Genomic DNA, 27,676 nt, shown 5'->3' with positions numbered 1-27,676 from the left:
TGCGCGGGGGCCGGCGCCGATGGCGGCAGGCGCAGGGGGCGGCTGAGGGAGCCGCCGGTGCCCGTCGCGTCCATCGCCCGCCGACGCCTCGCCCGGCCCGTCCCTTCGCCCGCCGCTATGGAGGCGCTGATCCCCGTCATCAACAAGCTGCAGGACGTGTTCAACACGGTGGGGGCCGACATCATCCAGCTGCCGCAGATCGTGGTGGTGGGCACGCAGGTGAGGCGGGCCGGGCCGGGGGCGCGGGCGTTCCCCTCCCCGAGGGCGAGCTCGGGGTGTCCGCGGCGCTTCCGCCGCCGCCGAGCCGCGGCTGCCTCCGCCAAGGGCACGGGGGGACGCGGCGGGCGAGGGCGGGCGGGGCGCCCTCGGTGCCCGCGTTCCCCCCGCACGCCCTCGGCGGCTCCGCTGCCTCAGCCCCGGCTGCGCTGGGAGCGCCGCCCGCCCGCCGCCCTTGGGCGCCGCTCCGGAGCGCTTGGAGCGGCCCGGGAGCTCCGCGGGGCTGCGGGCGGGGCCGGTGCCCCCGAGCCACCGAGGGGATGCGGGCGGTGTCGGGGAGCCGGGGAGCGGCGGCCGCCCCGGTGCGTCAGCGTGACCGCCATCGCACCCGGTGCCTGGCTCCCTTCTTGGGCAGCGAGGCCGAGCAGAAGGGATGTGCTAGCGGGACGGCATCGTGCGGCCGTGAATGGTTGTCCTTTCCTTCTTGTGCCGTTCGGACGCTTTGTCTGAGCCGGAGACGGCGGTGGAGGTGAGAGGCGAGGCCGGCGGCTGTTGGCTGCAACAGTTGCAACACGTGCGTGTGAGCTGGTAATGCTGCTGGGCTCCCAGATAGCTCAGGGCCGCTCCTATCTCTTCAGATGGGATGCTGCTCTACAGCGGAACTTTTGGCAGCTGAATATGCCTGACCAGAGCTGCATCGGTCACAAGGGAGTAGCAGATGAAGCTAAGATTTGAAGCTAATGGATCTCTCATTTTGTTTCTGTGAAATTTAAATGTGTGTTGAATGGGCTGTGCTCCTTGGCAGTAGCTTGCTCACCAAAGACTTCAATACCAAGCACTCTCTACTCAGGATTTTTATTGATTAGTTAAAACACCAGCTGTATGTGTAAATGCAACGGCATTTTTCTATGTAAGGTTAAAAAAGTATTTTTTCCAGTTTCACTTCATGAAGTGGCATTTTTTAAAACTACTTTTCAACAACTCTGTCCCAGTTATCTTTTCCCAGGTGTAAATACTTTCCATAAGTAAATACTGAGAGTTAAAGCAGTATTGACATGTTTGCCTTCATTAGTCTCCCCATCAGTATCAATATCTATTCAGTGCTGTATCCGTGATATTTATGAGCACCCTTGAATTAGCATGAAGTTTCCTATCATGCCAAAACAAAGTCCTCTATGGTCTCCAGAAAAATATCTGTCAAAATATCTAGCAAGCTGTATTTTGGGGTGTTTTTGTTTTAGTCAGGGTTGTTGGAAGAAAAAAATGTCTTTACTGACATCATAATTCCATAGATGGTTGTTTTATGCAATTAGTTTAGTTGAAATAAAATATTATTAGTCTGTCAATTTGGAGTTAGCTTATTGGAGACAACATTTCTAGAAATGTGTCAGATATGGCATTAGAGCTGATATTTTTGTTGCTGGCAGCTTTTTCCCTTTTTTTCACATGTGCCTTTTAGACAGTGTTGTTTCTTTGTGAAGTGCTGTGTGGCCTTTAAGTTTGTTCACACAGCTGATGTATCTGTAGCCCACTGGCATATGCTGTCTTTGCTTTTTTGTCTTTGAATAATATTCACAATAAACAGTCTTGAATTTTTAACCTTCATTTTTCTGTAGGAGACAAATGCTGCCATTTCAGGTTTCTGTAATTCTCTGTTAATTGAGTTATGCTTTTTTGCTTTCAATTTGCCACTTGCTTTTTTTAAATGACCTTTTTACATATTCAGCAAGGAGAGGAAAAATGCTTTTTGAAGTAGTTTTCTGTTTATTTTTCTGTCTCTTCTCTACCCTTTTGTTTATTTGTGCTTATGTCTTTCTCTGCTTCTCATTCTGTGCATTAAGTTAATTCTTTATTTTCTAGAGTATTTAGGACTAGAAGCTGTTTATAAGCCTAAATTCTATTTCCCATGTTCCCTTTCCCCCACCTCTGTTGTTTGGGATTCATTTCCTACCTCCCTTGTGCCCTGAGCAATTGAAATATTTTAATTTTTCCCCTTTCTAGATACATTTTGGTGCTAATTGTGAATTGTTTCTCAGTAAATTTTGCACATCTAGATGGCCTCCTGCACTTGTAGTGGTTTTCCTGCCATTCAGTCATATGAGAATTCCTTCTCATTCTCCCTATAAATATTGTGTAAGTTATTTCTGTATCCTAGTACAGGGTCATTTAAGAAAACTGGGGACTGTGCTGGTAGAACTCAGAGGACACCTTCAGACTGTCAATTTTTCTTCACTGTTTCAGGGTTTTTCTGCCATTTCCAGAGAGGTGTTCTATTTTTTCCCCAATTCACTATTCCAGTTCCATTTTTAGAACTGTATGACTGAATTGGAAAAAAAAAATAAAAAGCGTCCAGGTTAGGGATATGATATAAAAATATGAGTTCATAATGTAATACTCAGTGTTCTGGTTTATACAGATGCTTTATGCTCTATATTTTAAGGGATAGCAAGGTGGTATTGAAGATCCTCAACTAAACACATTAAAACTACAGTAAAGGAGGCAAGGGGATGAAAAGTAATTTGGTTAATTATGGCCTTTTGTGTGGATAGGTGGTATCACAAAAATTAAATGCCTACACTACCAAAGTGATCATAAGATTTAGAAGAAATTGAAGAAAACCAGCCAGACAACAAAATACCTGCCTAGAAATAGGTAAAAATGAATTGTCTTTATTTTTTGTGCCCTTAATTTCTGGAATATGTTTGGAGATTTTAGTAGTCATCAACCTAATTTTATACAAACTTTAGTGTCAGCTTTGTAGCAAAATTCTTCTAATACTGACATTATAAAACACCTTGTGGGCTTTATTTGCACTTGGTAGTTTGAAGTGGAGATATTGTAGTGAAATTGATGTAGCAAGTGATGGAATTGACAAGTGAGATTTTGGAGTGACCTTTCATATGTACATTTATGGAGTACTTTTGCTCAGTGTCATTTTGTGACTAAATGGGGAGGTGTAGTTTACAGTATTTATTAATTAATAAATCCATTCTCTTGGATTTTCCCCTGAGATTGCCTCACAGATAAGCATTGCAGTTATTCCTTTTGTTTTTACTGTTTGGTGTAAGTGTGCTTGATGCTGATGCTAAACCACTTTTTACTGCAAGTTGGAAGGTTTCTTGATGTGAGGTCACAGCCTGAGCACGTGGACATGTATAAATTTATGTTCTGGTAAGATAAATAGTTGGAAAAATGCTAATTTGGCTGTCGAGAATTTGACAGCAGTGGGAAGGTGATGTACAGCCCTGGCTAGTGGGATGAGGAGATGAATCCAGCAGATGCTATCAAAGCATCCTGTCTGAGAGAGACTGGCACCTTTGGCTGGAGCTTGAGGTGTTCTGCAGAGTTTCTGTGCCTTTCCCTGGCAGGGGAGCAGAAATCCAAACCGCTCAGCTCATTCAGTGTTGGCAAAAAGCCAGGTTAGGGTGAGGAAACTCCAGTTTGTACCAAGCAAGGAGGAAAGCCCCATCCCAGGCACAGCTGTGTCTCCCTCCCTCCTCTCTTGCTGGGCTGGTTTGGTTGTTGTGGGGTTTTGTTCTTGTTGTTTTGTCCAAGGATCTTTTAAGCAATTCAAGCAGATGCAAAACCCCATTTGTATCTGCATTGGAATAGAGGATATAACCAGAGCATTGCTTCCATGCTGGCTGGGGACAGTTTGTTTTTTTCTCCCACATGTTTTGCAAACTTCCTGATTTCATTTGTTTTTTTTTTTTCTTTGTTTTCACATCTGACATTTACAGTCTCTGGTTTTGGGTGTAACTGTTTTCCTTTTTTTGCCATCCTTTGCTTCTGTCAAGTCATGCCCTGACTGTTGTGTTTGTTTCAGACAGGCAGCAAAGTGAGGCTGACATTAATTAGCTATTTGCATTTACCAGGCATAATAGAAATGTTACTGCTGATGTGATATAGTGCAAACAACATTTAGTGTTGTGCTGCTTCTATTCTCTGATGGGCTTCTTGTGCTTCTGAGCAGCTGAACTTTTTGGGTGCTGAAGGTTTCTGTGATTGGAAGGATGGCATTTCACTGTTTTTATCTGTAGACTTCATGTGAATTAAAATAAAATTATAGATCTAATAACTTGATCCTGCATTTTGTGATTCTTAATATGAGAACATTATTAAACACCATGTAGAGGATATTAATTTCATTGTTTGCAAATGCCTGGTTATTTTGGAAGAGTGGAGAGTCTGCACAGAATTCACAGTTGTAGAAGGATGTGGATAAAGAAGTCTTGTGCTTCTCTTTTCTTGTTTGTGTGCTTTGTTTTGTTTTGATGCTTTACTGCAAGGGCCCTGTTCTCTTCATCTTGTGATTGGCAATTGTTTTTCTTGGAAAACTCATGTTTTAATTAGACCAGGTGAATCTTGTGTGTTGTCCAGGGGGCACAGTGCAAAGAAAACATATTTTCAGGAAGATGGAGGGGAAGCGAATTAAAACAGCACAGGCATTTGATTTTCACAATCTGGAGAGAAAATGCCTGTGTAGTTGTTGGAAAATATTTGTTTGTATAGTAGCCAGAAGGTTGACTAACTTAGAGATTTGGGGTTTGGGTTTGTTTTAATAATACTGTTGTTTAGAACTTTTAAAATTTGAATATGCAAGTTGGTTTTATTTTGATTTACTTTACTGCAAGTCATGAATATAGCAGTATCCACAGTACTGTGTGAGGTCAGGGTATCTGGCTTGCAAATGTGAATCTTGTGAAATACCTCAGTTCCATGATGGAACTGAGAGCCTGGAACTTGTTTCTACTTAGATGAGGCTTTTTTTTTCCTGAATTAATTATTGGAGGGCTTTGGGAATTGATGTGCTGAGGAAGAAAACATCTGCTAATCATTGCTGTATTTGCTGTTTGGCACTTGTCTGCAGTTAGATATGGTGTAAATGCAGGATTTCTGAAGAGTTCGGGCTGAGCTGTGCCAGTTCTGCCATTCCTTACTGCTGGTGCATGAGCTGCTTTATGTGGAGTAGTTCCTGTGGCTTTGCATCTCTCCATGACTTACTCAGAGCTCTTTATTCAAGTAAATGGGGGATGCCCTGCAGGAACAAGAGTCTTGTAGTCTGGACAAGATCTTGCATGTATTTTGCAACAATGAGCGGTGCATTATGCTGGTTTTACTGCTTCCTCAAGTTGGGATCAGCCTCTTGTTTCTTCTGCATCTTTTAGAAGTGTTATTTTGTTTCAAACAATGTCTTAAAATAGTCCATTTGGCCTGCTTATAGCTTTAGCATTCTTTTTTGATTAGTAAATAAATTTTTAAATTTGTTAGCTGGTTAGAGCCAGCTTAGCTTGGGGCATTCCTAGTTTGAATAGGAAAATTTTGTTATCTGTTCCAGCTAAAGCAGTTCCTTTGTGGAACTGCTGTGAAACTACATGTGTACTCACCTTGTATTCCAGAATAATTTGTATTTGCAAAATAAGGAAAGAAAAAGAAATACTGTTGTTCTTTAGTTATAGCAGGCTGAACTCTTCCAAAATGGCTACTGCAAATAACTTTTTAAAGCACCAGTGTGTGGATGACATCCCAGCACAAGTGCTTTTATTAGCTTTTATTTCCCAATGATAGAGTGAAAATTTAGGAAATTCTGTGTGTACAGATTGCCAAGGGCAGGATTTACCAGCAGGAATTTTGTACTTGTATGGCAGAAACTGCAGCATTGCCACCATTCCATCCCAGATGCATTGCTTTCCTTAATAGAGAGCTCCTCAGGATTTAGTATGTCTCATTGAGAAGTTTCTCTTTCTTCACAGCTCCTTACTTGAATGTTTGTATTGTGTCACTCCCAAAGTCAGGGAATTCTGACATGACTATCTCTATTTTCTTGTGCTCTCCTATAAAAAGTCTGTGTTGTGTTGCAGGAGTTCTTTGCATTTTTTTCCCTATTGCATGAAATAGTAAAAAAACTTATCCATTTGCCCTGTTCTAAAGCAATGAGCTAAATTTTACACTCCTTTCAACTAATTTTTTGTTTGAAAGTTTTTCAATAGTTTATTGGACAAGGCTTTTTCCCCACAGATGTGGAAGACAAAGACTTTATGAAGTCTAGAGATAGACAAAGGAAGGCAGGAGATGCTTGTCAGTTGACTTGAAGTTTGTTGCAGCTGATTCAAGTCCATGATCATTTTAATAGTACTTGAAATGTACAACAGTCACCAATCCAAGCATGTGACTGTAAGAAATTTGATAGTTCTTGTGCATCAGTGAGACTCCAGGTGAGCCTTGTGTTAATTTGCCTGCTTGCTTCATGGGCTTCAGAAGAGTAAGAGCAGACTTTGCTTATTTACTGAGCTAATTGGTGAGACCCTGTGAGCTAAAGGACAGTGAATCACAAGGGACCTGGCATTCCTTTAAGGACAGCCCCATGGAGCACAAAGCAATAGTCCTTCCACTTGCTTGGGAGAATGAGTGGAGGTTTAAGGAGAGCAGAATTGAGGGAACTCATGACTCAGCCTCAGCACAGCACACTCGTGCAGGAGGTGGAAACAAGGACAGGCTTGCTCAGGGATATAAAAATCCTGCCTGCATGGGCAGAGATGGTATTGAGAAAGCCACTGTTAGTGGTAAGGGCATCAAAGGCAGCACTGGATCAGGAGTTAAGGAAAAAGAGAAATAGGGAATTAAAGGCTTCCTGCTGTCTGTGACAGGTGATCCAGGGACAGTGAATATGGACAATGCTGAGGTGCTGGATCCTTTCTTTGCCCTTCTAGGGTCTTCTAGGCCTTTGTCCCTGTAGGCAGGGTTTAAAAATGGAGAATAACTCAGTGCTGCAAGAGGATTGGGTCAGGGTTCTTTTTTTGATATGGAGAAAACATCTTTGCATTCTGTTTGGTGTAAGGAACAAGACTCCTAAAATAGCAGCACTAATGAGGATTTGGAAATAGAGTAAGAAAGCCAATGAAGTAAATGGGATGGGGTGAATTTGAATGGTTGTTCAGAGTGTTGCTTCAGCATTTTCCAGATGGAGTCTCTTCCATCTGACTTGTCAACAGCCCTAAAGTGTTTTTGGAAGTAACATCTCCGGCTGTTAATGAAGCTGGACAATTATAAAATCATGCACTTGCTGTGTGTTCTCAATTCCTAAAACTGTGGTTTGTAATGCAGCAGATTGTAACCCACATTTTCTTTTAAGAATTAGTGTAATGGATGGGAGCAAATGCCTTTTGATACTTCAGTGTGCACTGTTGAACCATGCAGGGACAAGTAAAGAAGAAATGAAGGATAAGGAAGCAAAGCAACCCCATGAGGACTGTTAAAAGTAGAGGTGCTAGTATTTGGAGTGGATCACAATTCTTACAGCTCACAGCTTTTTAGTTTGGGAGGGTAAGTGCACAATTGTTTCCCAGTGACTGCCCTTCATCCTTGATTGTCAGCATCATCTTCAAGTTAATCTAAACCAGAGATGAACATGGAGAGGTGTTTGTAACAGGTGTTACAGAGGCAGTGAGAGTGCTGGTAAGGTTTCAGCACACTGACAGTACATAGAATGTAAAATACTGAAGTCCTGTGTGCATCATCTCTATTTCTCTTAGTAATTTGGGGGCAAATGGTTTTACCATCCACCAGACACAGGTGTTTCTCTGTGAAATTAATGGTGGATGGCAGAGCACAGTGTAATACACTCAGCCATGGTAGTTTGACACAAAGGTTAGAGGAGGGACACAAGATGTTCCTGTATTTGCCCCCCCTCCTTTTTGTCTGAGCAGCTTCTATTAAGTTCCTCTAGATATCACAGCTAGTAGATATTTCAGGTTAGGATCAGATATTGGTGTCCAGAGGGAAAATCTGCCTGATCACCTATGAAAAGCTAGAGTTTGTTAATGCTTTTTTTGACCCATCATGAAATGAATTTGTGGATTTCAGTTCACGCTTAAAATTACGATGAGCATTTTAATGGGATGACAAAACAAGTGTGGTACTTCTGCAGACTCATGCCTTAAATTCCTTTGGTTATCAGTGTTAGTGTCTGTCTACATCTATTGTATGAAGGACTGGCTGAAGTGACTTTGTATTCTTAGCAGACCCACATCCCTTGCTTCCCCCTCACAGGCAGAACAAGATCAGCTTTGTGTTTGCTGCTTTCTGCACCGTGTTCCCAGACAGTTCTTGGTAATGGATGCTGAGGAGTCCAGATTAAGAAGTGCGTCATTAGATAATTGTATTCCAGCAGCAGATTGCTGTAGTTGGGAGTGTAATGCAATTTGCAAGAATTTCCTGATGCAGGGAGCACTGCAATGTTTCATTTAGTGTGTTTGCAGAGGATCCAGATTGTTCCTTCCCCATCCAGAGGTAACTGGCAGTGGTGTAAGGCACAGTGGTTTGCTGCTACACAGAGCTTGGTGTACCCATTTTAGCTTCCTGCATTCCCCCTCCTTTGGAAAGGCTGAAGAGCAACAGTGTGCAGCAGCTTGTCCCATGGATTTTGGTTTCCTTTCATGGAAAGGAGGTTGTTGATAAGGATTCCTGCTATTTGTTACTATCCCTTATGTGCTTGGATTATATGTTCATGAGAAGCCACTTCATCTAAGTCTGATCTCCAGCCTTGTGAGACTGAGCCATCATTTCTCCCATGCCTAAAGAAATCTTGCTCAAGAGACCACAGAATCCTCAAGATTGGAAGAGACCTTCAAGATCATCTAGTCCAACCATCAACCCAGAATAATCACCCCTAAGCCATATCCCCAAGTGCCACATCCACACATCCAGATGCCTCTTAAAATTTGAAATATTTTTAATAAATGAAGCACTGGTCTTTGGTTTTTGTTTTGTTTTTATTTTTTTTCCAGTGCAGAAGATGAGCCTCTATCATCTCTCATGTTTTTGGTTAGGCATTTCACTTGTTTTAAGTAAGTTTGTTGGGAAGTGTTTTGTTATTTGTCTCTGTGAAGTTTGTTTTTTCACAGTCTATAATATCAGTAGTTCCTCAGAAGTGGGCCAGAACAGGAACTTTGTTAGGGAGGCTTGCAGACCTAGTTCATGCTTTGGTCAGGTTGTACTCAAGTTTTTTGGTAAGAGTTCAGTGCCCAATGGTCTGTTATAAGGTGCTTGCAGGGAAGGTGCCCAAAGCTGATTTGGAGAAGGACAGTTGAAGAAAATTATTAATAACTTTCATGGGAGTCTTTTGAAGGAAAAACAAATCTTAATAAGGCTGCATTTCTGCTTGACCCTGCTCTTTTTCCAAGTATTTCTAAACCATTGATCATTGATCTCACTGCTGTCAAATGTGATTTAGGTTTACTTTGAATAATACACATAATCTGCATTGGTGTGTTATTTACCTATTGAGACAAATGATATTTTTTGATAAAACATCTTTTTTTCTGGGCCATAAAGCCTATACAATAAAGTGGTACAATAAAAGAAGGCTTCATTTGTTGCTGTTCAAACTTTATAGGGGTTTGGCCTTGTATTTTAATATTTATTTTGTCTTTTTGCATACAAGCTCTATTTCAGTAGGTTTTAAAGCTCTCATATAATATATTTGTGTCTTGTTTTACTGCACTAGTAGAAATGTACTGTCTGATAGTAACATGTTGCTTGACCTCTAATCTATTTTTCAGTTTTAGAAAAGTCACTTAATGTCACTACATTTGTGAGATTTAAGGATATTCATCAGTTTTTTTATCATGTTATGCTAGATTACATACTCAAAATTTGCTTGAAGTCTCAGATCTGTTACTTCAGAACTGGTAGGCTGAGTGGAGGTTCTGTAGCAGTTACATAATGCACATTCCAGCTGTCAGAAGCAGCTGTTGGTTTCCTTTTTTGGTTTTGTTTTCTTATTTGTTTGTTTTTTGACAAGAGAATTGTTTGGAAGTTGCATTAAGACAGAAATATTTCCTAGATGGTGGCAATGGCTGTGAGAGCAGGTTTTCTCATGGCATCACTATGTAGACTTAGAGATGCAGAAAATTGGAAGAGTTCAATGCAGTGTTATTAAAAAGACAAAATCTTCTCAATCAGATTATTATGTTGACATGTCTGTGTCTATTTTTTATTATTAATTTTAACATGGTTTTTGTCTGGAATCACTTTTGAGACCCAGGTTTTCACAGCTGCTGTTGGACCAATTGTGAATCTTACACAAAAATCTTGCAGGAGAACCTTTTAAGTGTAGTCTCTCAAAGAATGTTTGTAATTACACAGCCTTTTAAAAGGCTGTAAAAAACAACTGTATTCTTTGAGAGCCTATATTTAAAATGTTCTAACTGTAAAAAATGTTTTAACTGTAAAAAACCAACTTTTTACCGTTTGTTGTTATGTAAATACTTAAATATATATATAGAGAGAGAGAGTGCGGGATGCCATGAAACAATGTTTGTTTCTATGTTTAGGGTATAAAACAACGTCTGTACTTACCAAGCTGATACAATATATGATTTAAAAAAACCAAAACAAAACAAAAAAACCCACAAAAACCAAACCAAACCCCAAAAACCAACAAAAAAAACCCCCCAAACAAACCCCCCCCATCCCACCAAACCTCAAACTGAAAGGATATAACATTGTAGCAGCCTGTGTACTCAGGTATACATAGTTAATATATGTTTGTGTAGTGGCTGCTGCTGGCATCAATACAGCCAGCCCTTGTCAATTCTAACAAATACTACCTGAAGGTTAAATTCCTCAGTTTACACAGCAGTTTTACTTCAAGATGTTAGAACATGACATAGTACTAGACATCAAATTTCTTTCTGAGCATTGTAAAGAAAAGCTTTTTTTTTTTTTCCAGAAATGTTTCTGGAGAGTTTGATAATTGTGGTAGAAAATGTTAAATAGGAGATTAATTTTTTTGAAACCTACTGTGAGTTTAGTTTGACTTTAAGAGATAAAAGCCATGGGACAAACCATGTAGGTGGAAATGTGTTGTGAGTATCCCAAGCAGGTTTAGGCAGTTCCTGGCCTGTAGCAGAGCTGTGTCCCTCAGTGCCTGTGCAGTGGCACCGCTCTGTCTGCAGGGAGTCTGTCACACGCTCCTCTGTGGCAGAGAACGAGACAGATGAAAGCAAACTAAAACATCACAGCATTTTCATGTCTCAGAAAGTAATGTAGCTGTATTCCACCTTTCAGAGCAGTGGAAAAAGTTCTGTGTTGGAAAGTCTTGTGGGGAGGGACCTGCTCCCACGAGGGACTGGAGTTGTCACCCGGAGACCCCTCATCCTGCAGCTGGTGCACGTTTCCCCAGAGGATGGCCGCAAAGGAGCTGGAGATGAAAATGGTGAGTGTGATCCAACAATGTGTTTTGCCTTTTTATTAAACTCTTTCCTGTCCTTTGCAACAAAAAATCAGTTGCTCTAATCTCAAAACTCTAGGATGCTTTTTAAAATTTGTTTGTCACATCTGTTTTTTCCATTTAGTAAATGTCACAAAGTCAAAATCTTTTGGATATTCAAAATGCCTTTAATGTTTTAAGCTTTCCTGTTCTTGGGAATTTCTTTTGACAAAAATGGCATTTCACTTGTAAAGATAATTGTCTGGAGTGTAGAGAATGTGATTTTCTTATGTGTGTTTTTCATCCCCTCCCCTTTTGCAGTTTAGGTATAAGGTATTTCATTGAGGGGGTGATGAGTATGAGAGGTTTTAGAAGGAGGGTAGGAAATAGGTAAGTTCTGGAGAAATGAAAACAAACTTGTAGTAGATGCAAACAGAATTGAACTGACAAGTTCTGTAGCTTACACATGCCACCCTACTGGCTTGCACTGAGAGACTTCAAGTGCATCAAGCAGGGCATTTTAAATGTTCTGTGGTTTTTACTTTGAAGCTTGTCTTCTGTACTGCTTCTATTTTATCCTTCAGCAGATCAAGAAAGTGATCTCAGTTGTCCCTTGGGAGTTTCAATGCTCATTTTGTACCAACTAATGCTCCTGATTAGGAGCAGCAGGGGTATATCCACCTTCTGATTTTAAGACAGATGTTAGCTTTTTTTCATGTAGACAATAACAACTGCACAGGCTTTTGTTGGCATGATAAACTTGGGACTATAAATACTAATTCTCATTGTGTTCAAATTTTTCTTAATTTGTTTCTACCAATAGTAAGTCAAGGTATCAGATGTTCTTTACAGCATTTATTTTTCTGTAACATTGATGGCCTTTGATTTCTGTAACTGTCCACAGTATTGTGGTGTTTGAAAGGTTTAAGCTCCAATCTTAATCACTGTCACAAGCAGAGAACACAGTTAGAGTTCATTACAATTAGTATGCAAACCATGTGAGAAATTTTAGGGACAATTCAGGCTGGAAATTATTTCAGGAGACCTCTAGCCTTCAAAATAGGGCCAACTCTGAAGTCCAGACCAGGTTTCTCTGGTCTTTATCTGCTTTATCTGAAAACCTTGAAGGATGGAGAATTGAATCACTGTGCAACTTTTAGAAATGGCACATTTGAGATCTTTAAATGCAATTTGACATTGCTTGTACTGTGCAGCGTATAGTTGGTATTTCTAGAACTTCTCAGAATGCTTGCATTTTGAGTTGTGGGGTAAAATATTTTCTTGCTTTTCTTTGCTACTTTACAGGTGTAAAAGGAGGCTTTGTAATTGGAGTATTCTGAGTCAGGGCAGAGCCATTTTGTTTTAGGTTGCATTTCATTTGGGAATTTGGATTTTAAATTAAAAATTAATAGGGATGTTGAGCTAAATTATTATTTATGATGCCCGGTTAGATTTTTTTGGGGAAAACAATCAATGTGTAAGATGTTAATGTTATAATCTCATCTTGTTCTTCTGAGAGAGATGTGGGCTTGTTTGGTAAGAACAGGCATTTGATAAGAAGAGACATTATGATTTACCAATTGAGTTTGAAATGTCTTCTCTCCAGAATTCAGGCAAACTGTGGTTTGAATGGTGGTGTCACTGATCTGGTCTAGCTTATGTTCAGTTTGTGGTGTTACATCTGAGAAGATGGGATCAAGTAGCTTGGGAAGAAAAAAGATGACAACCTCTTATCCTGGCTGTGCTGTACAGCATTGTAATAAGTGCCATTAGAGGTCTATTTTTAGAGGGTAATTTTATCTGTAATGAGGTGGATATTGAGGTAGGGTTGAAGATGGATTTGGGATTTCCCAGAGGGAAATAGTCTTGCAGAAAAGGATTTTATCCACATGAGGGATTTCTTTACAAGATGAACATTGGACAAGAGAGATCAGTCTTGGCATGCTGCTCTCTGAATGCTGGCATTGAACTCTCTGTGCACACAGATAGTTTTGTACAACTCTCTCTTCTCTTTTGACTTCTGTTTTGTGGTTGTCACCTGTGTCCATCATAATGCTTGCTCTACTGGTATTGTATATTAACACAGCCATTTCAAAATAGCTGCTACTCTGTGGTTCTTACAAGCTTTAGTTTTATAGTTTTACCTCTGTTGGAGTGTTGGCATCCAGAAAGCTTTCCAGTTTTTAACACAAAGCACTTTTGACTGCTCTGCTGTTCACTTAGGGAGGGACAAGTAATACCCTTTGTACTGTGTGCAATAAATCAAGAAAGTCAGAAAATACCAAAGATAAATTTTCCATGAAATGGGAAGTTCTCTATTTTTTATAACAGGCTGATCTGTATATTCTACAGAGAATGTGTGTAATTTGATGGGAAGGAAATGTTCTCCTCATGCTTTTGCTGTTTATTGTTGGCCTCTAGTGATTCAGCACATATGGTGTGTTTGATGTGATGATACCACACTGTGGTGTTCTCTGATCAAATTGCAAGAGAAGCAGCACTTATCAGAGAACTGGGCCTGGTCTTGGTAATTATTAAATTGGCCTTGCAGTGAAGACCTTTAATGGTAGTTCAGAAATGGAAACTGAGAGAGAACATACCAGTGGCCAAGTAGTAAATGCTTAAAGGTTCCTTTTTTTCATTTGTTCCAAGATAGGAAACTGAACATTATTCAAATTCTGAGCAGACAGAATGAATACAGGGCACAGGAATAATTAATACAGATCCATTGCTTGATAAATCAACATTGTTTTGTTAGCCTTTTGCTCTCTACTTCAGATAAGACTCTTACCCCTCATGTGGCCTGCTTCACTGGGCTTGGCTTTGTAGAAGGACTAGAGAGAGGAAGAGCTTTCCCTCAAAAGTGTTTGCAGTCTAGGTGGTGTAAAGGATGGGAAAAATGGTACAACAGGTAGTATTTGGGAAGTTCTCATTGCCATGCTGCTGGAAATCCTCTATGGATTTCCATAGTGGAAGAGGTGGCCTTTTATGACTCCCAGCAGCTTCTCCCATTGGAAGTGAGTAACATTTCTATTGCTTTAGAGAGGAGGTACAAAGATTACTGACTTCAATTATTCATGTATTTACTGAGCTTCTTAAAGGAGTGTTCTAGAGTAGGACATAACAAGTACAATTTGGTGGAGGGCAGTCCTGAGAAAATTCAAGTAATGTATTTGCTTTTCTTGGGAATTAATTAAGGTTTGCAGGTCTTGCTACATGATATGGAAAACCAGAAAAATATAGACTTGCTTTATTCACAAGATGTGGTGGGGTTTTTTTGGAAAAGCAGGATCTGTTTGTTCTTAATGGCTGCTGTTTTAGTAATTTCTTACAGTGTGTAATACTGGATTTCATCATGACCAAAGTGTTGTTTTGTCACACCTTTATCTAGCATTTAATCTTTAGTGTAATCAGGTGGTTAATTATTCTGAAGGTATTGCCTGAAAAGCTTCCAAAAGTAACATAACTGAGGGAAGACTGATTTAGCAGTTAAATGAGTGATAAAAAAACATTATTTGTGAAACCAGAAAAGTGGGTTGCTAAATGTAGGCTAGCTAAAGCACTTTCTCCTTGCCTTGAGCATGGTTACCTTTAGAGAAATGCAAATCCTTCCTCCTTTCCTAAAAGCTCCTTTCCATTAAATTGGATTTATTGGGAAACTTTTCCATAGGTGTTAGCAAGTTAAAATGCAGGGTATCTTGCTGTATATTTTTCTTCCTGGCTTAAGGCCTCTCTTTACTCCCTTAGATTTAATTTTCAAGAGGAGATGAGCAATACAATACTGAACATGTTGTAGTTTCTTCCTCTATGTGCATTTTACTTTATTTCCTCTGAACAGTAAATAAAACCTGTTAAATAACCTGGAATGTAGAAACCCTTTAATTTTGCACTTACTTTGGAGGCTGGTATGTTGCCTATTTACCAACCAATACAAACAAAAACTTTTTCCTGATGATGTTTTCTCCATAGCTCTTGTGCCTTCTTGTTCTTGTGCAGAACAGTAGGGATCAAAGTTTGGTTTTAAAAAATTTTCCTTAACAGATCCAGTCCATAAAAATCATATTTCTGTTGATGATACACACACCTTTGACTGAGCAAAACATCAACTCTCCAGATAATCTTTTCAAACAGATGAGTTGATTATTGTTGTACTATCTGAATTTTCTCCCAAACCAAAAATATCTTTACCATTTTGTTGTGCTGCTTGTACTTTCAGGGTGTTGTCCAGACAGCACAGGAAAATAGAGTTTTAAATTCATCAGCCCCTCAGTAAGAAGTTGGATTTTTTTTGTAATGATGTTTCCATAACTACTTTGAAAAACTAAAAGTTGAGAAGGATAATGTATATGTTGTCTCTTCTTAAATCTGTCTCAGAACTGATGTTATTCTTTAATTGAGTCTTAAAAATATTGATGCACAGCATCAGATTTCCTTCCTATACAGTACCACTACTTCCAATGACATTATAAATGTTTCTTTACTCTTTCTGGTTCTTCCTATGAGTAAATTATGCGAAACATAATTTGCCAGAGAAGTTCAGCTCTGTGGAGCCCAGTGGTGCTGTTTTCTGTGCTCAGATAAGAAAATACATTGGGCTGTTAGAATTAAGTGTATGGCAATAATAATCATCATTAAGTCAGCTTTGTTGTATAGAATATCTGATTTATAGGCATCATTTCTGTGTGTTTAAGGTCTTATTTCTGTGCATATTGCTAATATGTTACACACTCTCATCAATACTAGAATAGCATGCACATCTGTCTGCATGCATTTGTGCTCTTTGTAATTGAATCTGGTACTGAAACTGAATAAAATGCTATATTAAATATGAATAAAAATGTTAAACACCTTTCAATGCTGTTTCTCTTTAACTGCAGACCCTGCTACATGGAAAAATTCAAGACACCTTGCTAAAGGTTGCCTTTATCCACTTGCTTTTTCTCCCTACACCCGAAGTGCATGCTTATATACACTAATCACATACATTTCATGCCACATGATTGATTGTTGGTTGATTACACTTTTCCTTTTACACTTCAGCTACTCTGGTGATTATTTTGCTGTCTTGTGATCTGATTGATTTTCAGTTTTCTGACCTTGTTGCATTAGAATGAGATAATTTTTGCTTTTCTTCTGTGCTGTTGCTGCTTCATAGAACTTCCTGCACTTTTAATTCCCAAATCCTTAAAAAAAAAACTTTGATCAACTTTCTTAAATTTCAACTTAAGTGAAAAAAATGTTTGGAAAGATTACTTGATTGTAGGTAAACCATGTGTTTGCCAAAGGGCCAGAGTTCTTGTAGACAGTTCTTGTAGAGCAGATTGCTGTGTCAGGGAGCTCAGAGGAAATAACTCCAAGAATTGGAAATGGAACTTGCCTCTAATATTTGGAAACCTAATAGTAAAAATGTGAATATCTTGCAGCGTGACTCAAATTGCTGCCTGTGCTACAAAGCAGGATTTGAACAAAACCTCCTTTGCTGTTTCTGGGACTGCTCTTGCATAGTCCCCAAGTAATTCTGGGCCTCAGTGGTGACTGACAAGAGTGAAGATGTTTGGTGCCTGACAGATTTGGGAAGAGACATGTTCTCCTAAGGCTTCTTTGTTATGCAGAATTCTTATGTATTTTCCGTTTGCTTGCTTTTAGTTCTACAGGTTTTTCTAACTTTTTCTTTCAGCTGTAATTTGATCTCACTTGCATGGTTTAGAAAAAAAGATGCTAAATGCTAGCCTTTTCTTTCCCAGGTTTTTAAGCTATTGCTAATAATTCTTTTGTTTTCTGTTACAAGCTGATATTTAGTGAACAAGACCATTTCTGAAAGATTGCAGGATAGGTGATTAGCTCAGTCATAGGTAGGAAGGTGGACCTTGTGTGAGACAAATTAGACATAGTAGTGAGGTGCAATGCTTCAGTAGACAGAATCATAAATCTGTTTATACTGAGCTATTTAACACCTAATTGTAGAAAGCTAACTAATTTTTATTTGGCTGCTTGAAAAAAAAAAATCTCATAGTTTTCAATGACCAGGCCTTGGAAAAAATGTTAGTGAAAAATCTATTTTTTCTCATGTATCCATTTTTTGTTTTCAGAGGTAGATGCTGCAGAATGGGGTAAATTTCTTCATACCAAAAACAAGGTATGTTTACTCTCTTGATGAAATAGCAGTGTCATAAATATTTTAACAGATATATACTTAATTCTGTTATTTCTTCCCTTGACTTTCCTGAAAATATGATGTTTATTGGTAGTACTATACCTGCTGTACTATATGGCAGAATATTGAGGATTTTGTGTTGCTTTTTATGAGTAGAAAACTTATGAAAACAAAAAATGTTAAAATATCTGTTATGTGAGTCGTTGATTCTGCTGACTTCTCATAGTCCTTTTTGGGTTATTTTGTTGTTTATTCTATTTTGTGCATTGCCAAAATTAGAATGGATGTCACAGGACAAGGACAAGGTGTAAGCAGAAGTCATTTCAGTCCATTGAAGAATTGGCTACTTCAGAGGTTTGTTAGAAAGCTGTGAGAAAGAAAAAAAAGCCTCATGTGCATCAGGGTGAAGAAGCACAAACTGAGATGACCCAGCACCTCAGGAAGAGTCAAAGCTTAATTCTTGCTTGAAGACAGTCATATTTTTGTTGGCAGATAAATGATACAAGTGTTTATTATTTTAAAGTGATTTTCTCACATTCTAGGCAATGCTAGAAATTGAAGTGATGTTTATTGAGGGAATCAGTGGAAGGATAGCTCTGTGCTAACCTTTTCAGGCTGGTGGCAGGAGAAGAGTTTTTACAAGAGTGGAAAAATTTGAATATGAAACTGCCCTTTGTCCTCTTCAGGATGAGAAGGGGTTTAGGCTACATGTTGCTTATTAACTTCAAAGGATTACAACCAGACACAGAATGGATTTAAGTATTTGGAATTCTCTGTAGGTGGACACAAATTAACAACTTGTGGCTGACATTGGTCATAAGTGCTAATAACTGCCATCTCACAGAATTAGTTGACAGATTAAATACCAATTTCTGTAAATTTTAGCACTGATCATTCCTGTTTACATCAATTTAAGGACTACAAGTAATTCTTACATATTTTTAAAATATTCTGTATACTTGGGGACTTTTTCACCATCCCTTGGAGACCATTGTTTTGCATTTAAGTAAGTGAATGCTGTATTTGATTTTTAAACTTTTTTTCTCCCTTCAGATCTATACAGATTTTGACGAAATTCGTCAGGAAATAGAAAATGAAACAGAGAGGATTTCAGGAAACAATAAGGTAAATCCTGTCCTGTCCATCTGTTGTCTTGCTATTGATTTTCTTGCTGCTTAAACCTTTCTTGAAGAGTTTCAACACCCAGGAGTGAAAAGCACTGAACTGTTCTAATGAAGAACATGGGAATACTTCTTGCTATCTTGAGATTTTTTTCACTGTGTTCATGAGAACAATTACTTCAGCTCAAAGACAGAGAATTGTTGCTTTACTTCAAGATTCTGTAATAAAAGTGCAAAAAATAAACTTTCAGTTAAACTTGCTTTAGTTTTTCTACATACCTGCCTTTATGTAATTATAAAACTGGCAGCTGACAAAGACAAAAGAATTGGCTGACAGATGGTTGGCCTTTTTTCCTTGCTGTGTGTTTTAAGGTATGTGATGAAACTACAGCCTTTGTTTCAACACCTAGGAGTGAAAAGCACTAAACTGTTCTAATGAAGAACATGGAAATACTTCTTGCTATCTTGAGATTTTTTTCACTGTGTTCATGAGAACAGTTACTTCAACTGAAAGACAGAGAATTGTTGCTTTACTTCAAGATTCTGTAATAAAAGTGTAAAAAATAAACTTTCAGTTAAACTTGCTTTAGATTTTCTACATACCTGCCTTTATGTAATTATAAAACTGGCAGCTGACAGAGACAAAAGAATTGGCTGACAGATGGTTGGCCTTTTTTCCTTGCTGTGTGTTTTAAGGTATGTGGTGAAAGAAAGTCTTTGTAGTATGAAACTACAGCCTTTGGATTTTCATGTGATGAATTTAAATAATCCAGGCCAGTAATTATTACTTCTTATTAATGTATTTCTAGGGGATCAGCCCTGAACCCATTCATCTCAAGATTTTTTCAGCTAATGTTGTAAATCTGACTCTTGTGGACTTACCTGGAATGACAAAGGTAAGGTGCAGCATGCTCCTTTTCTGACTCAGTGTGTATTTTTGAACAAGGTGTGCCTGTTCACTCTTTGCCATTGTTCTGCATTGCTAGTTAAACTGCTTTCCTGGGGTTAAGTAGTGTTATGTAAATGTGACATGTCACTGTCTTCTGGGGTAAGTTTTGGGTTTCTGCTGCACTTTGCTGATGTCAGAGATAGATTTGCTTATGTTTTTCCTCTTTCTACATATAAGTGATGGTAGGTGTGTGGGCTGCATGTTCCTTTCCATAGAGGAAGTAGGAACTGCAGGTCTCAGAGCTGTACCTGCAGATAGATAAGTATTTGGCAACTTGGAAGGTCTCTACAACATTGCTTCTCCAGGAGTGGCTCTGTGTATTTTGTGTAAGAGGCTGTATAAAGTGAGGATATCCTAAGAGAAATGTTCAGATCCTTCTTGTTCAGGTTATATATGCAATAATTTTCTGAGGCATGAAGATGACAAAGATGGCTTCCTTCCCTGCCCATGCACACATCCCCACCCCACTCTGCCAGTTGTGCGCGTGGTTCTTGGACACCAAAACTCATGCAGGCACAAAGACACAATTTTAACAGTTCCATCTTGTTTTTTTCTCTAGGTGCCTGTTGGTGATCAGCCTAAAGACATTGAACTTCAAATAAGAGAGCTCATCCTGCAGTTCATCAGCAACCCCAATTCCATTATCCTGGCAGTCACAGCTGCCAACACAGACATGGCCACTTCTGAAGCCCTGAAAATAGCTCGGGAGGTGGATCCAGATGGTAAGCACCAAGGCTAGCTGGATGCTGTAATTCAACTGCTTTTTGAAACTCAATCCTAAAATAAAACTGAGGTTGTTCGAGCAAAATATAGTAAGAAAAGTAAATGTCACCACATTTCCTAGAAAATATAAGTTTAATATTTGCTTAAAGACTTCTTGCTGCAGTCTCTGTAGCTCAAGAGAATGCTGGGATGAGTCAATAACTGATAGATTTCTGGCTTGCCAGCAGGCCAAGTAACTATTCTAATAGTCATGGAGTCACTTCTATTTCCACAGCAGCAAAATAACGTTAAGAATGCTGGGGGTTTTCAGAGTTTTACTATTTCACAGTGGTCTTTTAGGGCAGCTTCATGCTTTGTTGTCCAACATTGTTTCCTTTGGTAGAGAAAATATGCCACCCCCAGCTAAGTAATTGACTGTCTAGCTGTTAGTTTAGTGACTTTTAGTAAGGATAAGATGAATTCTGTCCCCTGTATTTGTCACTGAGAACTCACTGATTTAATGGAATAAGAAGATTATAATTTTATATTTACCTAAGGACTTTGAAACAGATCTACTGGCTGCCTGCTTCTTGCTTTTGCAAAGTGCTGTCAGTACCATTGACTAACAAATGGCATTGTGTGATTTGAAAGAAAATGGATTAATACACTTGGAAAATAAACACACAGAAAATTAGGCTAAAATTTAGTGTTGGTTTTAGTGTTGGTACCCTCAAACTTTTCTTTCCATAAAATGTAGCATTTCTTCATTGTTTTCAAACTTCAAGTCTGCTTTGACTTGTCTGCCACATAACCTTGAGGGAAAACCTCTTCTGGCAGTCAGCTCAGTTAAACTGTCCTGGTTCAAGATACCCCTTTTATTTTACTCCTGTAAAAATTATCGACAGCGTCTTTTGGATCACTTCCCAAAATTCTGAAACTTAAAGGTCTGGAGTGGCAGATCATGTTGCAGGTTCTTCAGGAGTAATGCTATATAGTAAGAACCTACAGTACTAAAGTAACTACACTCAGATGAAGGTTTCAAGACCCAAGAACTTCCTGATTTTACTGAGATGCTGGTTTAATTTTTTAGACTCAAAAAGTGTGTTATATTTTAAAGAAAAGGTTCTTGGCACATTTTTTTTTCAGACCAGGAGCTCAGGAAATATTGAGGTGCCAGACAAATCCTGTGTGTGTTAGCCTACTGGTTTAGATGGGCAGTATTTCCCTATTGAATGAATTTAGGTCACTAATTCTCCATTTGCTGAATTATGAGTTTTAGTTACTCTGATGAAATCAGAACTTCCCTGTGAGTGTTTTCCTTTTGGTAGGTCGAAGAACCCTTGCTGTTATCACAAAGCTGGATCTCATGGATGCTGGCACTGATGCTATGGATGTGCTCATGGGAAGAGTGATTCCAGTCAAACTTGGCATCATTGGAGTAGTGAATAGGTCTGTGTGGGCACATTGATGCTATTTTTAAAACTCTGTTAATATGAAGTAATGCTTCTGCTTTTTTAGCCATGAATATAGTTTTAAAAATAAGGTGATGATGTTGAAATAAACTTCTGAATAAGCAAGTGAGAAACTTGTGCTCACTTCTCAAAGCCTTTGTTCTTCCACTCAACCAACTGCTAATGCAGACAGGAGCAGAGACACTTCTAGAAGAACTGTGGTGTCACCACTTCTGCTGTTGTCCTTCAGCTTGAGAGGTGCTTCTGGTCAGCTGTTCACATTAGCCCTGATCCAGCACAGGTCCTGTGTATGTTAGTCCTAAATGCATATGACTGTAGCTCTGCTGTATTTTTTTACCTTACTTAGGTCAGATCTCATGTAGTTTTGGTAAGAGCATTGTTTAGTCTGTATATAGCTGCTACCAATACAGATTTGTTGGCTATGCTGTGTGGAGAAACAAATAAAAACCTTTAAAGTCTAAGGAAGGTGAGATATGTGTGTAAAGCAAAACCCAGTTGTTAAATGTTCTGTCCAGAAAAGCAGAAGTGTAAATTACTTTTACTTTACATCCAGTAACTAGTGTGTAACTCTGCCTTTTACCTTCAGGAGTCAGTTGGATATTAACAATAAGAAGAGTGTGGCTGATTCCATTCGTGATGAGTATGGGTTTCTCCAAAAGAAATATCCTTCCCTTGCCAATCGAAATGGAACCAAGTATCTTGCTAGAACACTGAACAGGTATTCCTTGAAGACATAAACTTATGGGTTACACATATGTGCACACCTTTCTTTTTACCCTTAGTGTCTCTTTTGGTGCTGTACAGTAATGCATTAAAGAAAACTCTGGTTGCAAACTCTGGTTCTCTCGGTTTTTGAATTTACTGTAATTTTCCCAAGTAAATGTTTTCCTTTGGTGGTTATTTTGTGTCTCTTCTGTGTTTTGATGGAGATGATAAAGCTGAAACTTTTCCTCCCTTCTAATAAGGGGCTGTTTTCTATTTTCAGATTGCTGATGCATCATATCAGGGATTGCTTGCCAGAACTGAAAACCAGAATCAATGTTTTAGCTGCCCAGTACCAATCTCTACTGAACAGCTATGGGGAACCTGTTGAAGACAAAAGTGCTACTTTATTGCAGCTGATCACCAAATTTGCCACAGAATATTGTAATACTATTGAAGGAACAGCAAAATACATAGAGACTTCAGAGCTGTAAGTACAAATGTTTTCCTGGAATATTGACTGAGTGGTTTGCTTGACTCGGTGATTCTTACTGGCTCTCACTGGCAGTATTACTACACTGGACCATAACATACTCAAAAAAGTTTGAATACAAGCAACTGTAAAAACAGTTTTCAGTGAGAGCTTCCTTCTTCTTATTTGCTACTTCAGTTGTTCTTTTCTTCTTTCAGATGTGGTGGAGCCAGAATCTGTTATATTTTTCATGAGACTTTTGGAAGAACCTTAGAATCTGTTGACCCTCTGGGTGGCCTTAACACAATTGACATTCTGACTGCCATTAGAAATGCCACTGTGAGTGTTCTTCTGTATTTCTGAGTGTTGTGGCTGTATGCTAGATAGGAAGCTAAGGTTTAATTCTGTATGAGAAGCACAACTTTGAGATGGTTCAGTGTTTTCCTGACAGATTTGGTTTCTTGCTAACATGGCAATTGGTGTTGCTGAGAATTGACAGAGTAAGGCCACTTTTAAATTTTGCAGTGTATAATAAAATGTTCACTCCTTCAAGCTTGACTTTGGATGTCAGACATGTCAGTCTGCTTTTGTACTGTGTCTGTTGTGTGTGGACAGACAGGCAGGTTTCTGCATGGTCTTGGAGCATGAGGTACTCCATTGCAATGATCTGTGTGTATATTCTTATCCTCCTGTAAATGTAAAATGTAAAAACAGGATTTAGTAACAGGAAATATGTCATATTTCAGGTAAAAAATGTTATATGTGTAGCTAAGCATTGGTCTGTGTGGTCATAAATGAAATTACTCCAAACACTGAAATCCACTTATCTTATTGATATGGCATTAGATGCCCAAGACTGTCCAGTACATAATGTCAATTTCTCTCTCTGAAATTAGAAAGAAAATGTCTTTGCCTTTATAATAGATTGCATCAAAATGCGGATCCTCAAATGTGAAAAAGCATTGTTCAGATTTGTAAACGTAAAGTGACACGAGTAGGTAGAAGGTTAATACATTTTGTCTTAAAGATAGGAACTTACAGCTTTTATTTTTACATATACTTGAGATTTGTTCTGAGTGTCACTGTGACTGATTTATTCTGGGCCTCATTAAATACTACTTCTTAGAAATGCATCATGTTTTATACACAATTTAGCAGCTTTTCCCCTCCTTTTGAACCAGGGTCCCCGTCCTGCCTTGTTTGTTCCTGAGGTTTCCTTTGAGTTGCTGGTAAAAAGGCAAATCAAACGTTTGGAAGAGCCGAGCTTGCGCTGTGTGGAGCTGGTTCATGAGGAAATGCAGAGGATTATCCAGCACTGTAGTAATTACAGTACACAGGTAAAAATGCATGCTCTACAGCTGGGATTGTAATCATGGCATGTGTGTGTGGGTGTGTGATTACTTGCTTAAAAACTTCTGGAAGTCTCACCAGTAAAATTTGGGTTTGTTTTTAGGAATTACTGAGGTTTCCTAAATTGCACGATGCCATAGTTGAAGTAGTAACCTGTCTTTTGCGTAGGAGACTTCCTGTCACAAATGAAATGGTAAGTTTCCATCTACTGTAATTTTGCTGGTAAAAGTGCATTGATGTTTCTTGGAACCCAAGTTTTTAAAGGGATCTTAACTTATTTGTTAAATTGATAGTTATTTAATATGTACACATTTTGATGCGTACACATTTAATATGTATTCACTCTTCTATATTATAGATACATATAAAACAAAGGTATGGGGTTAGGGTTAAGCATGTAGTCCCCTATGTTTCAATTTCCCAAGAAGAATTCTACAAAATTTCAATTTAGCATCAACTAGTCTTCCTCATATAGGTTATTTCCCTCCCTTGTAACAGAAGCTGAGTTTATTGTAGAGTTTGGGATGCAGTGATAAAAATTAAATTGTAATCCATATTCTGTGTTTCAGAGGCTTATAATGCCCTTTAGCTAGGGAAAACTAAAATTTCAACTTGTACCATTAAGTAAATGCTTTAATATTAAAATCTGATTTGGACTGCCTGTTGGACAGTAAAGAGTGTTTCAGTATTTGACTCTGCATTTGATGTAAAAAGCAAAAATTGCTTTTTATACTCACTGTCCCTCACAGTGAACCATCTCCCCCTGGTTCACGTATTGTAGGTGGTTTGTGGCTGAGTGGTCTTTTGCTATGGGCAAATCAAGATAAACAATTAGTAAAACCATGCCTATTGCCCCTTTTTTATCTTCAGAGTATGGCAATGAACATGAACACAAGGCTTAGTGATTTTTCCTTTTACCAAACAGCCAACAAAGTGGGCAAAAGACAAAAAAATAACACAGTAACAGTAAAATGCTGTGCTTGCCAGCATTGTAGGTCATTGCTCTGCACTGGCATTAGGTTTACTGCCTGAATTTTTGATTTGGGAATATTTTGCATTGCAGGTTCATAATCTGGTGGCCATTGAGTTAGCTTATATCAATACCAAACATCCAGACTTTGCTGATGCCTGTGGGTTAATGAATAACAACATAGAGGTAAGAAAGTATGTTCTCTTAAAAAGTTTCTTGCCTCTTTAAGTGAAGGTGAAATTCATAAAATAACAATAAAATGTGCTTCTTTCCTTGAAGCACATTTCTGCATTTTGAGGCATGAGAAATGTGATGACTTATGAATATGGTGTATACTGTAGTGATCTGTGGATTTGTTAATTGCTATTGCATATTACATTTAGGATCACTGGTTGATACTTTACTGAAAGGATTCTGCCTGTTTTTCAGTCTGGAAAATAAGATGGGCATCTAATTGAGTATTGCCTATGAAATGAAATTTTTTAAGGCGAAATTTAAATATGCAATTGTGAAATGGTATTCATGTTGAAGTAACTGCATTTTGTCTTTTGACATGATGTATCAATAATGTTCCTCTCATTTGTGAAAATATAATACAAGTATTGTTTCTTCTGATCAGGTTGTAATTTCTGCTTGCTTTTGGTTTTGTTCTTGATTCTCTGTGTTACCACACTTCAGCCTCCCTGAGACATTCTCTCCCTCAGTCTCCTGTCAGTAACCTTGTGTTTTTCAAGTCCAAATCTGATAATACTTGTTGCTGCCATCATCCCGTGGAAGCTCAACAACCAATCTGCTCTGTTAGATTGCAAAAACACCAGATTGGTTCTTCCAATCTCATTAATAAGAGCTCATTAATATGCTTGTGTTTATCCAACACATCATTTTCATTCATCACAGAATCATGGAATGGCTTGGCTTGGAAGGTAATCTCATTCCAACCCTCCTGCCATGTGCAGGGACACATTCCTCTAGACCAGGTTGCTCAGAGCTCCTTCCAACCTGGCCTTGGACACTTCCAAGGATGGGACAGCCACAGCTTCTCTGGGCAACCTGTGCCAGTGCCTCACCACCCTCACAGTAAAAAATTTTTTTCCAGTGGAATATGTAATTTAAACCTATTCTCTTTCAGTTTGAGGCATTCCCCCTTGTCTTGTCACTACGTGCTCTTGCAGTGTTTCTTTTTTAAATGCTTACATTAAAATTTCTGCTCTATGCAATTTCTTCTATAATCTATAAAATTTCTTCCTTCTATACATATATTTTGTAGGTATGCATTTGAATTTAACTTGGTAGACTGCTCTTTAATCTAGTTCAAAAACAATGTGTATGGAAACTGCTGTGAGTACAGAAATTAGGACTTTGTGAAGCTGAATATACAAAATTGTATCATCCTGTGTTACTTAAAGTAGTTCTTTCCCAATGTTTTCCTAAACAGGACATTGACATTTTTGAAGAACCAAACCATGTAATCCCAAGCCTTATTTGGTGGACAATCAATTGTTAATTTCAAGCAAATTCAGACATTTCTTTGTTCTAATTGCTTCAAATTCTATTTTGCTATGAAGCAAATTCTGCTGCCTCCTTCATTTTGGGCTTATCATGTGCTGGCCACAGAATCAAATCCTTTAGATGACTTGGAGGATTTACAGCTTAATGAGGGCTGTAGGGTATCTGTGATGAGCCAAATTGTGGAGCTTTGATACTGTTTTTTAAAGGCTCAGGCTTTGATCTTTGATTAGGGAGCGTGGTGCAAAAAAACTTAGCAAAACTTCTTATATTGAGAATTTAGTTTTGACCAGGTAATCAAAGCATCCAAATAATCAAGGGTTTCATAGACCACAGTATTAGCATGGCCCTGGATGAGATGAAATTACTCATATTTGTGTCTGAAATGGAAGTAATCTGTAAAATGTGGCTCTTGCCTGTGTGTTGATCCAGAGTAATACATAACTGAGGTCTTGCTGGATTGTTTTTAAAGGAGCAAAGGCGGAACAGGTTAACCCGGGAGCTGCCTTCTGCTGTGCCACGAGACAAGGTAGGTAAATGTTTGATTTTATTTTTTACATAAAGCTGAATGCATTCTCCTAGATCCAATCTAAGTATTGGAAATTTTCATATGCTGTTCTGGTAACAGTCTTGGGAGCTTCTAGGTATTGAGTTTTTTCTTTTCAATTTCATAAGATAAAAGTGGAATATAATTTTCTTTTATTTTTTCTTCTATAATTTTCTTAAAGATGCAATATTTGGGAGGTTTTAAATCTGGTATTTCAGAAGACTTGTCTATAAATGTAATAATACACTTATTACTTGAATTTTGTCATCTCAGGTCAGGAGTAAAATGCCTGCAGATGTTGAA

The 27,676-nt window shown here is 38.7% G+C and overlaps 1 protein-coding gene across 4 annotated transcripts in view; it reads left to right on the top strand.

Annotated features, from left to right (window-relative positions):
- The window catches only part of DNM1L (dynamin 1 like), a 36,407-nt gene continuing 8,731 nt past the window's right edge, over positions 1 to 27,676 (top strand). Inside the window, exons 1-15 of one of the 4 annotated variants that reach the window (XM_059471613.1) lie at positions 1 to 219; positions 11,287 to 11,434; positions 16,306 to 16,344; positions 17,518 to 17,564; positions 18,636 to 18,707; positions 19,513 to 19,599; positions 20,212 to 20,374; positions 21,683 to 21,803; positions 22,413 to 22,544; positions 22,812 to 23,018; positions 23,219 to 23,339; positions 24,182 to 24,337; positions 24,454 to 24,543; positions 25,414 to 25,506; positions 27,299 to 27,355. In XM_059471613.1, coding sequence (XP_059327596.1) covers positions 118 to 219; positions 11,287 to 11,434; positions 16,306 to 16,344; positions 17,518 to 17,564; positions 18,636 to 18,707; positions 19,513 to 19,599; positions 20,212 to 20,374; positions 21,683 to 21,803; positions 22,413 to 22,544; positions 22,812 to 23,018; positions 23,219 to 23,339; positions 24,182 to 24,337; positions 24,454 to 24,543; positions 25,414 to 25,506; positions 27,299 to 27,355 — 1,635 coding nt within the window. In that variant the 5' untranslated portion in view covers positions 1 to 117. The remainder of the gene's footprint in view (positions 220 to 11,286; positions 11,435 to 16,305; positions 16,345 to 17,517; positions 17,565 to 18,635; positions 18,708 to 19,512; positions 19,600 to 20,211; positions 20,375 to 21,682; positions 21,804 to 22,412; positions 22,545 to 22,811; positions 23,019 to 23,218; positions 23,340 to 24,181; positions 24,338 to 24,453; positions 24,544 to 25,413; positions 25,507 to 27,298; positions 27,356 to 27,676) is intronic. The other 3 variants (XM_059471615.1, XM_059471614.1, XM_059471616.1) reach the window with 3 other exon arrangements.

This window comes from Ammospiza nelsoni, chromosome 5 (assembly GCF_027579445.1).
Source record: "Ammospiza nelsoni isolate bAmmNel1 chromosome 5, bAmmNel1.pri, whole genome shotgun sequence".
Taxonomy (NCBI): domain Eukaryota; kingdom Metazoa; phylum Chordata; class Aves; order Passeriformes; family Passerellidae; genus Ammospiza; species Ammospiza nelsoni.
The sequence above is the reverse complement of the archived record's forward strand: the minus strand, read 5'-3'. Positions and strand labels throughout refer to the sequence as shown.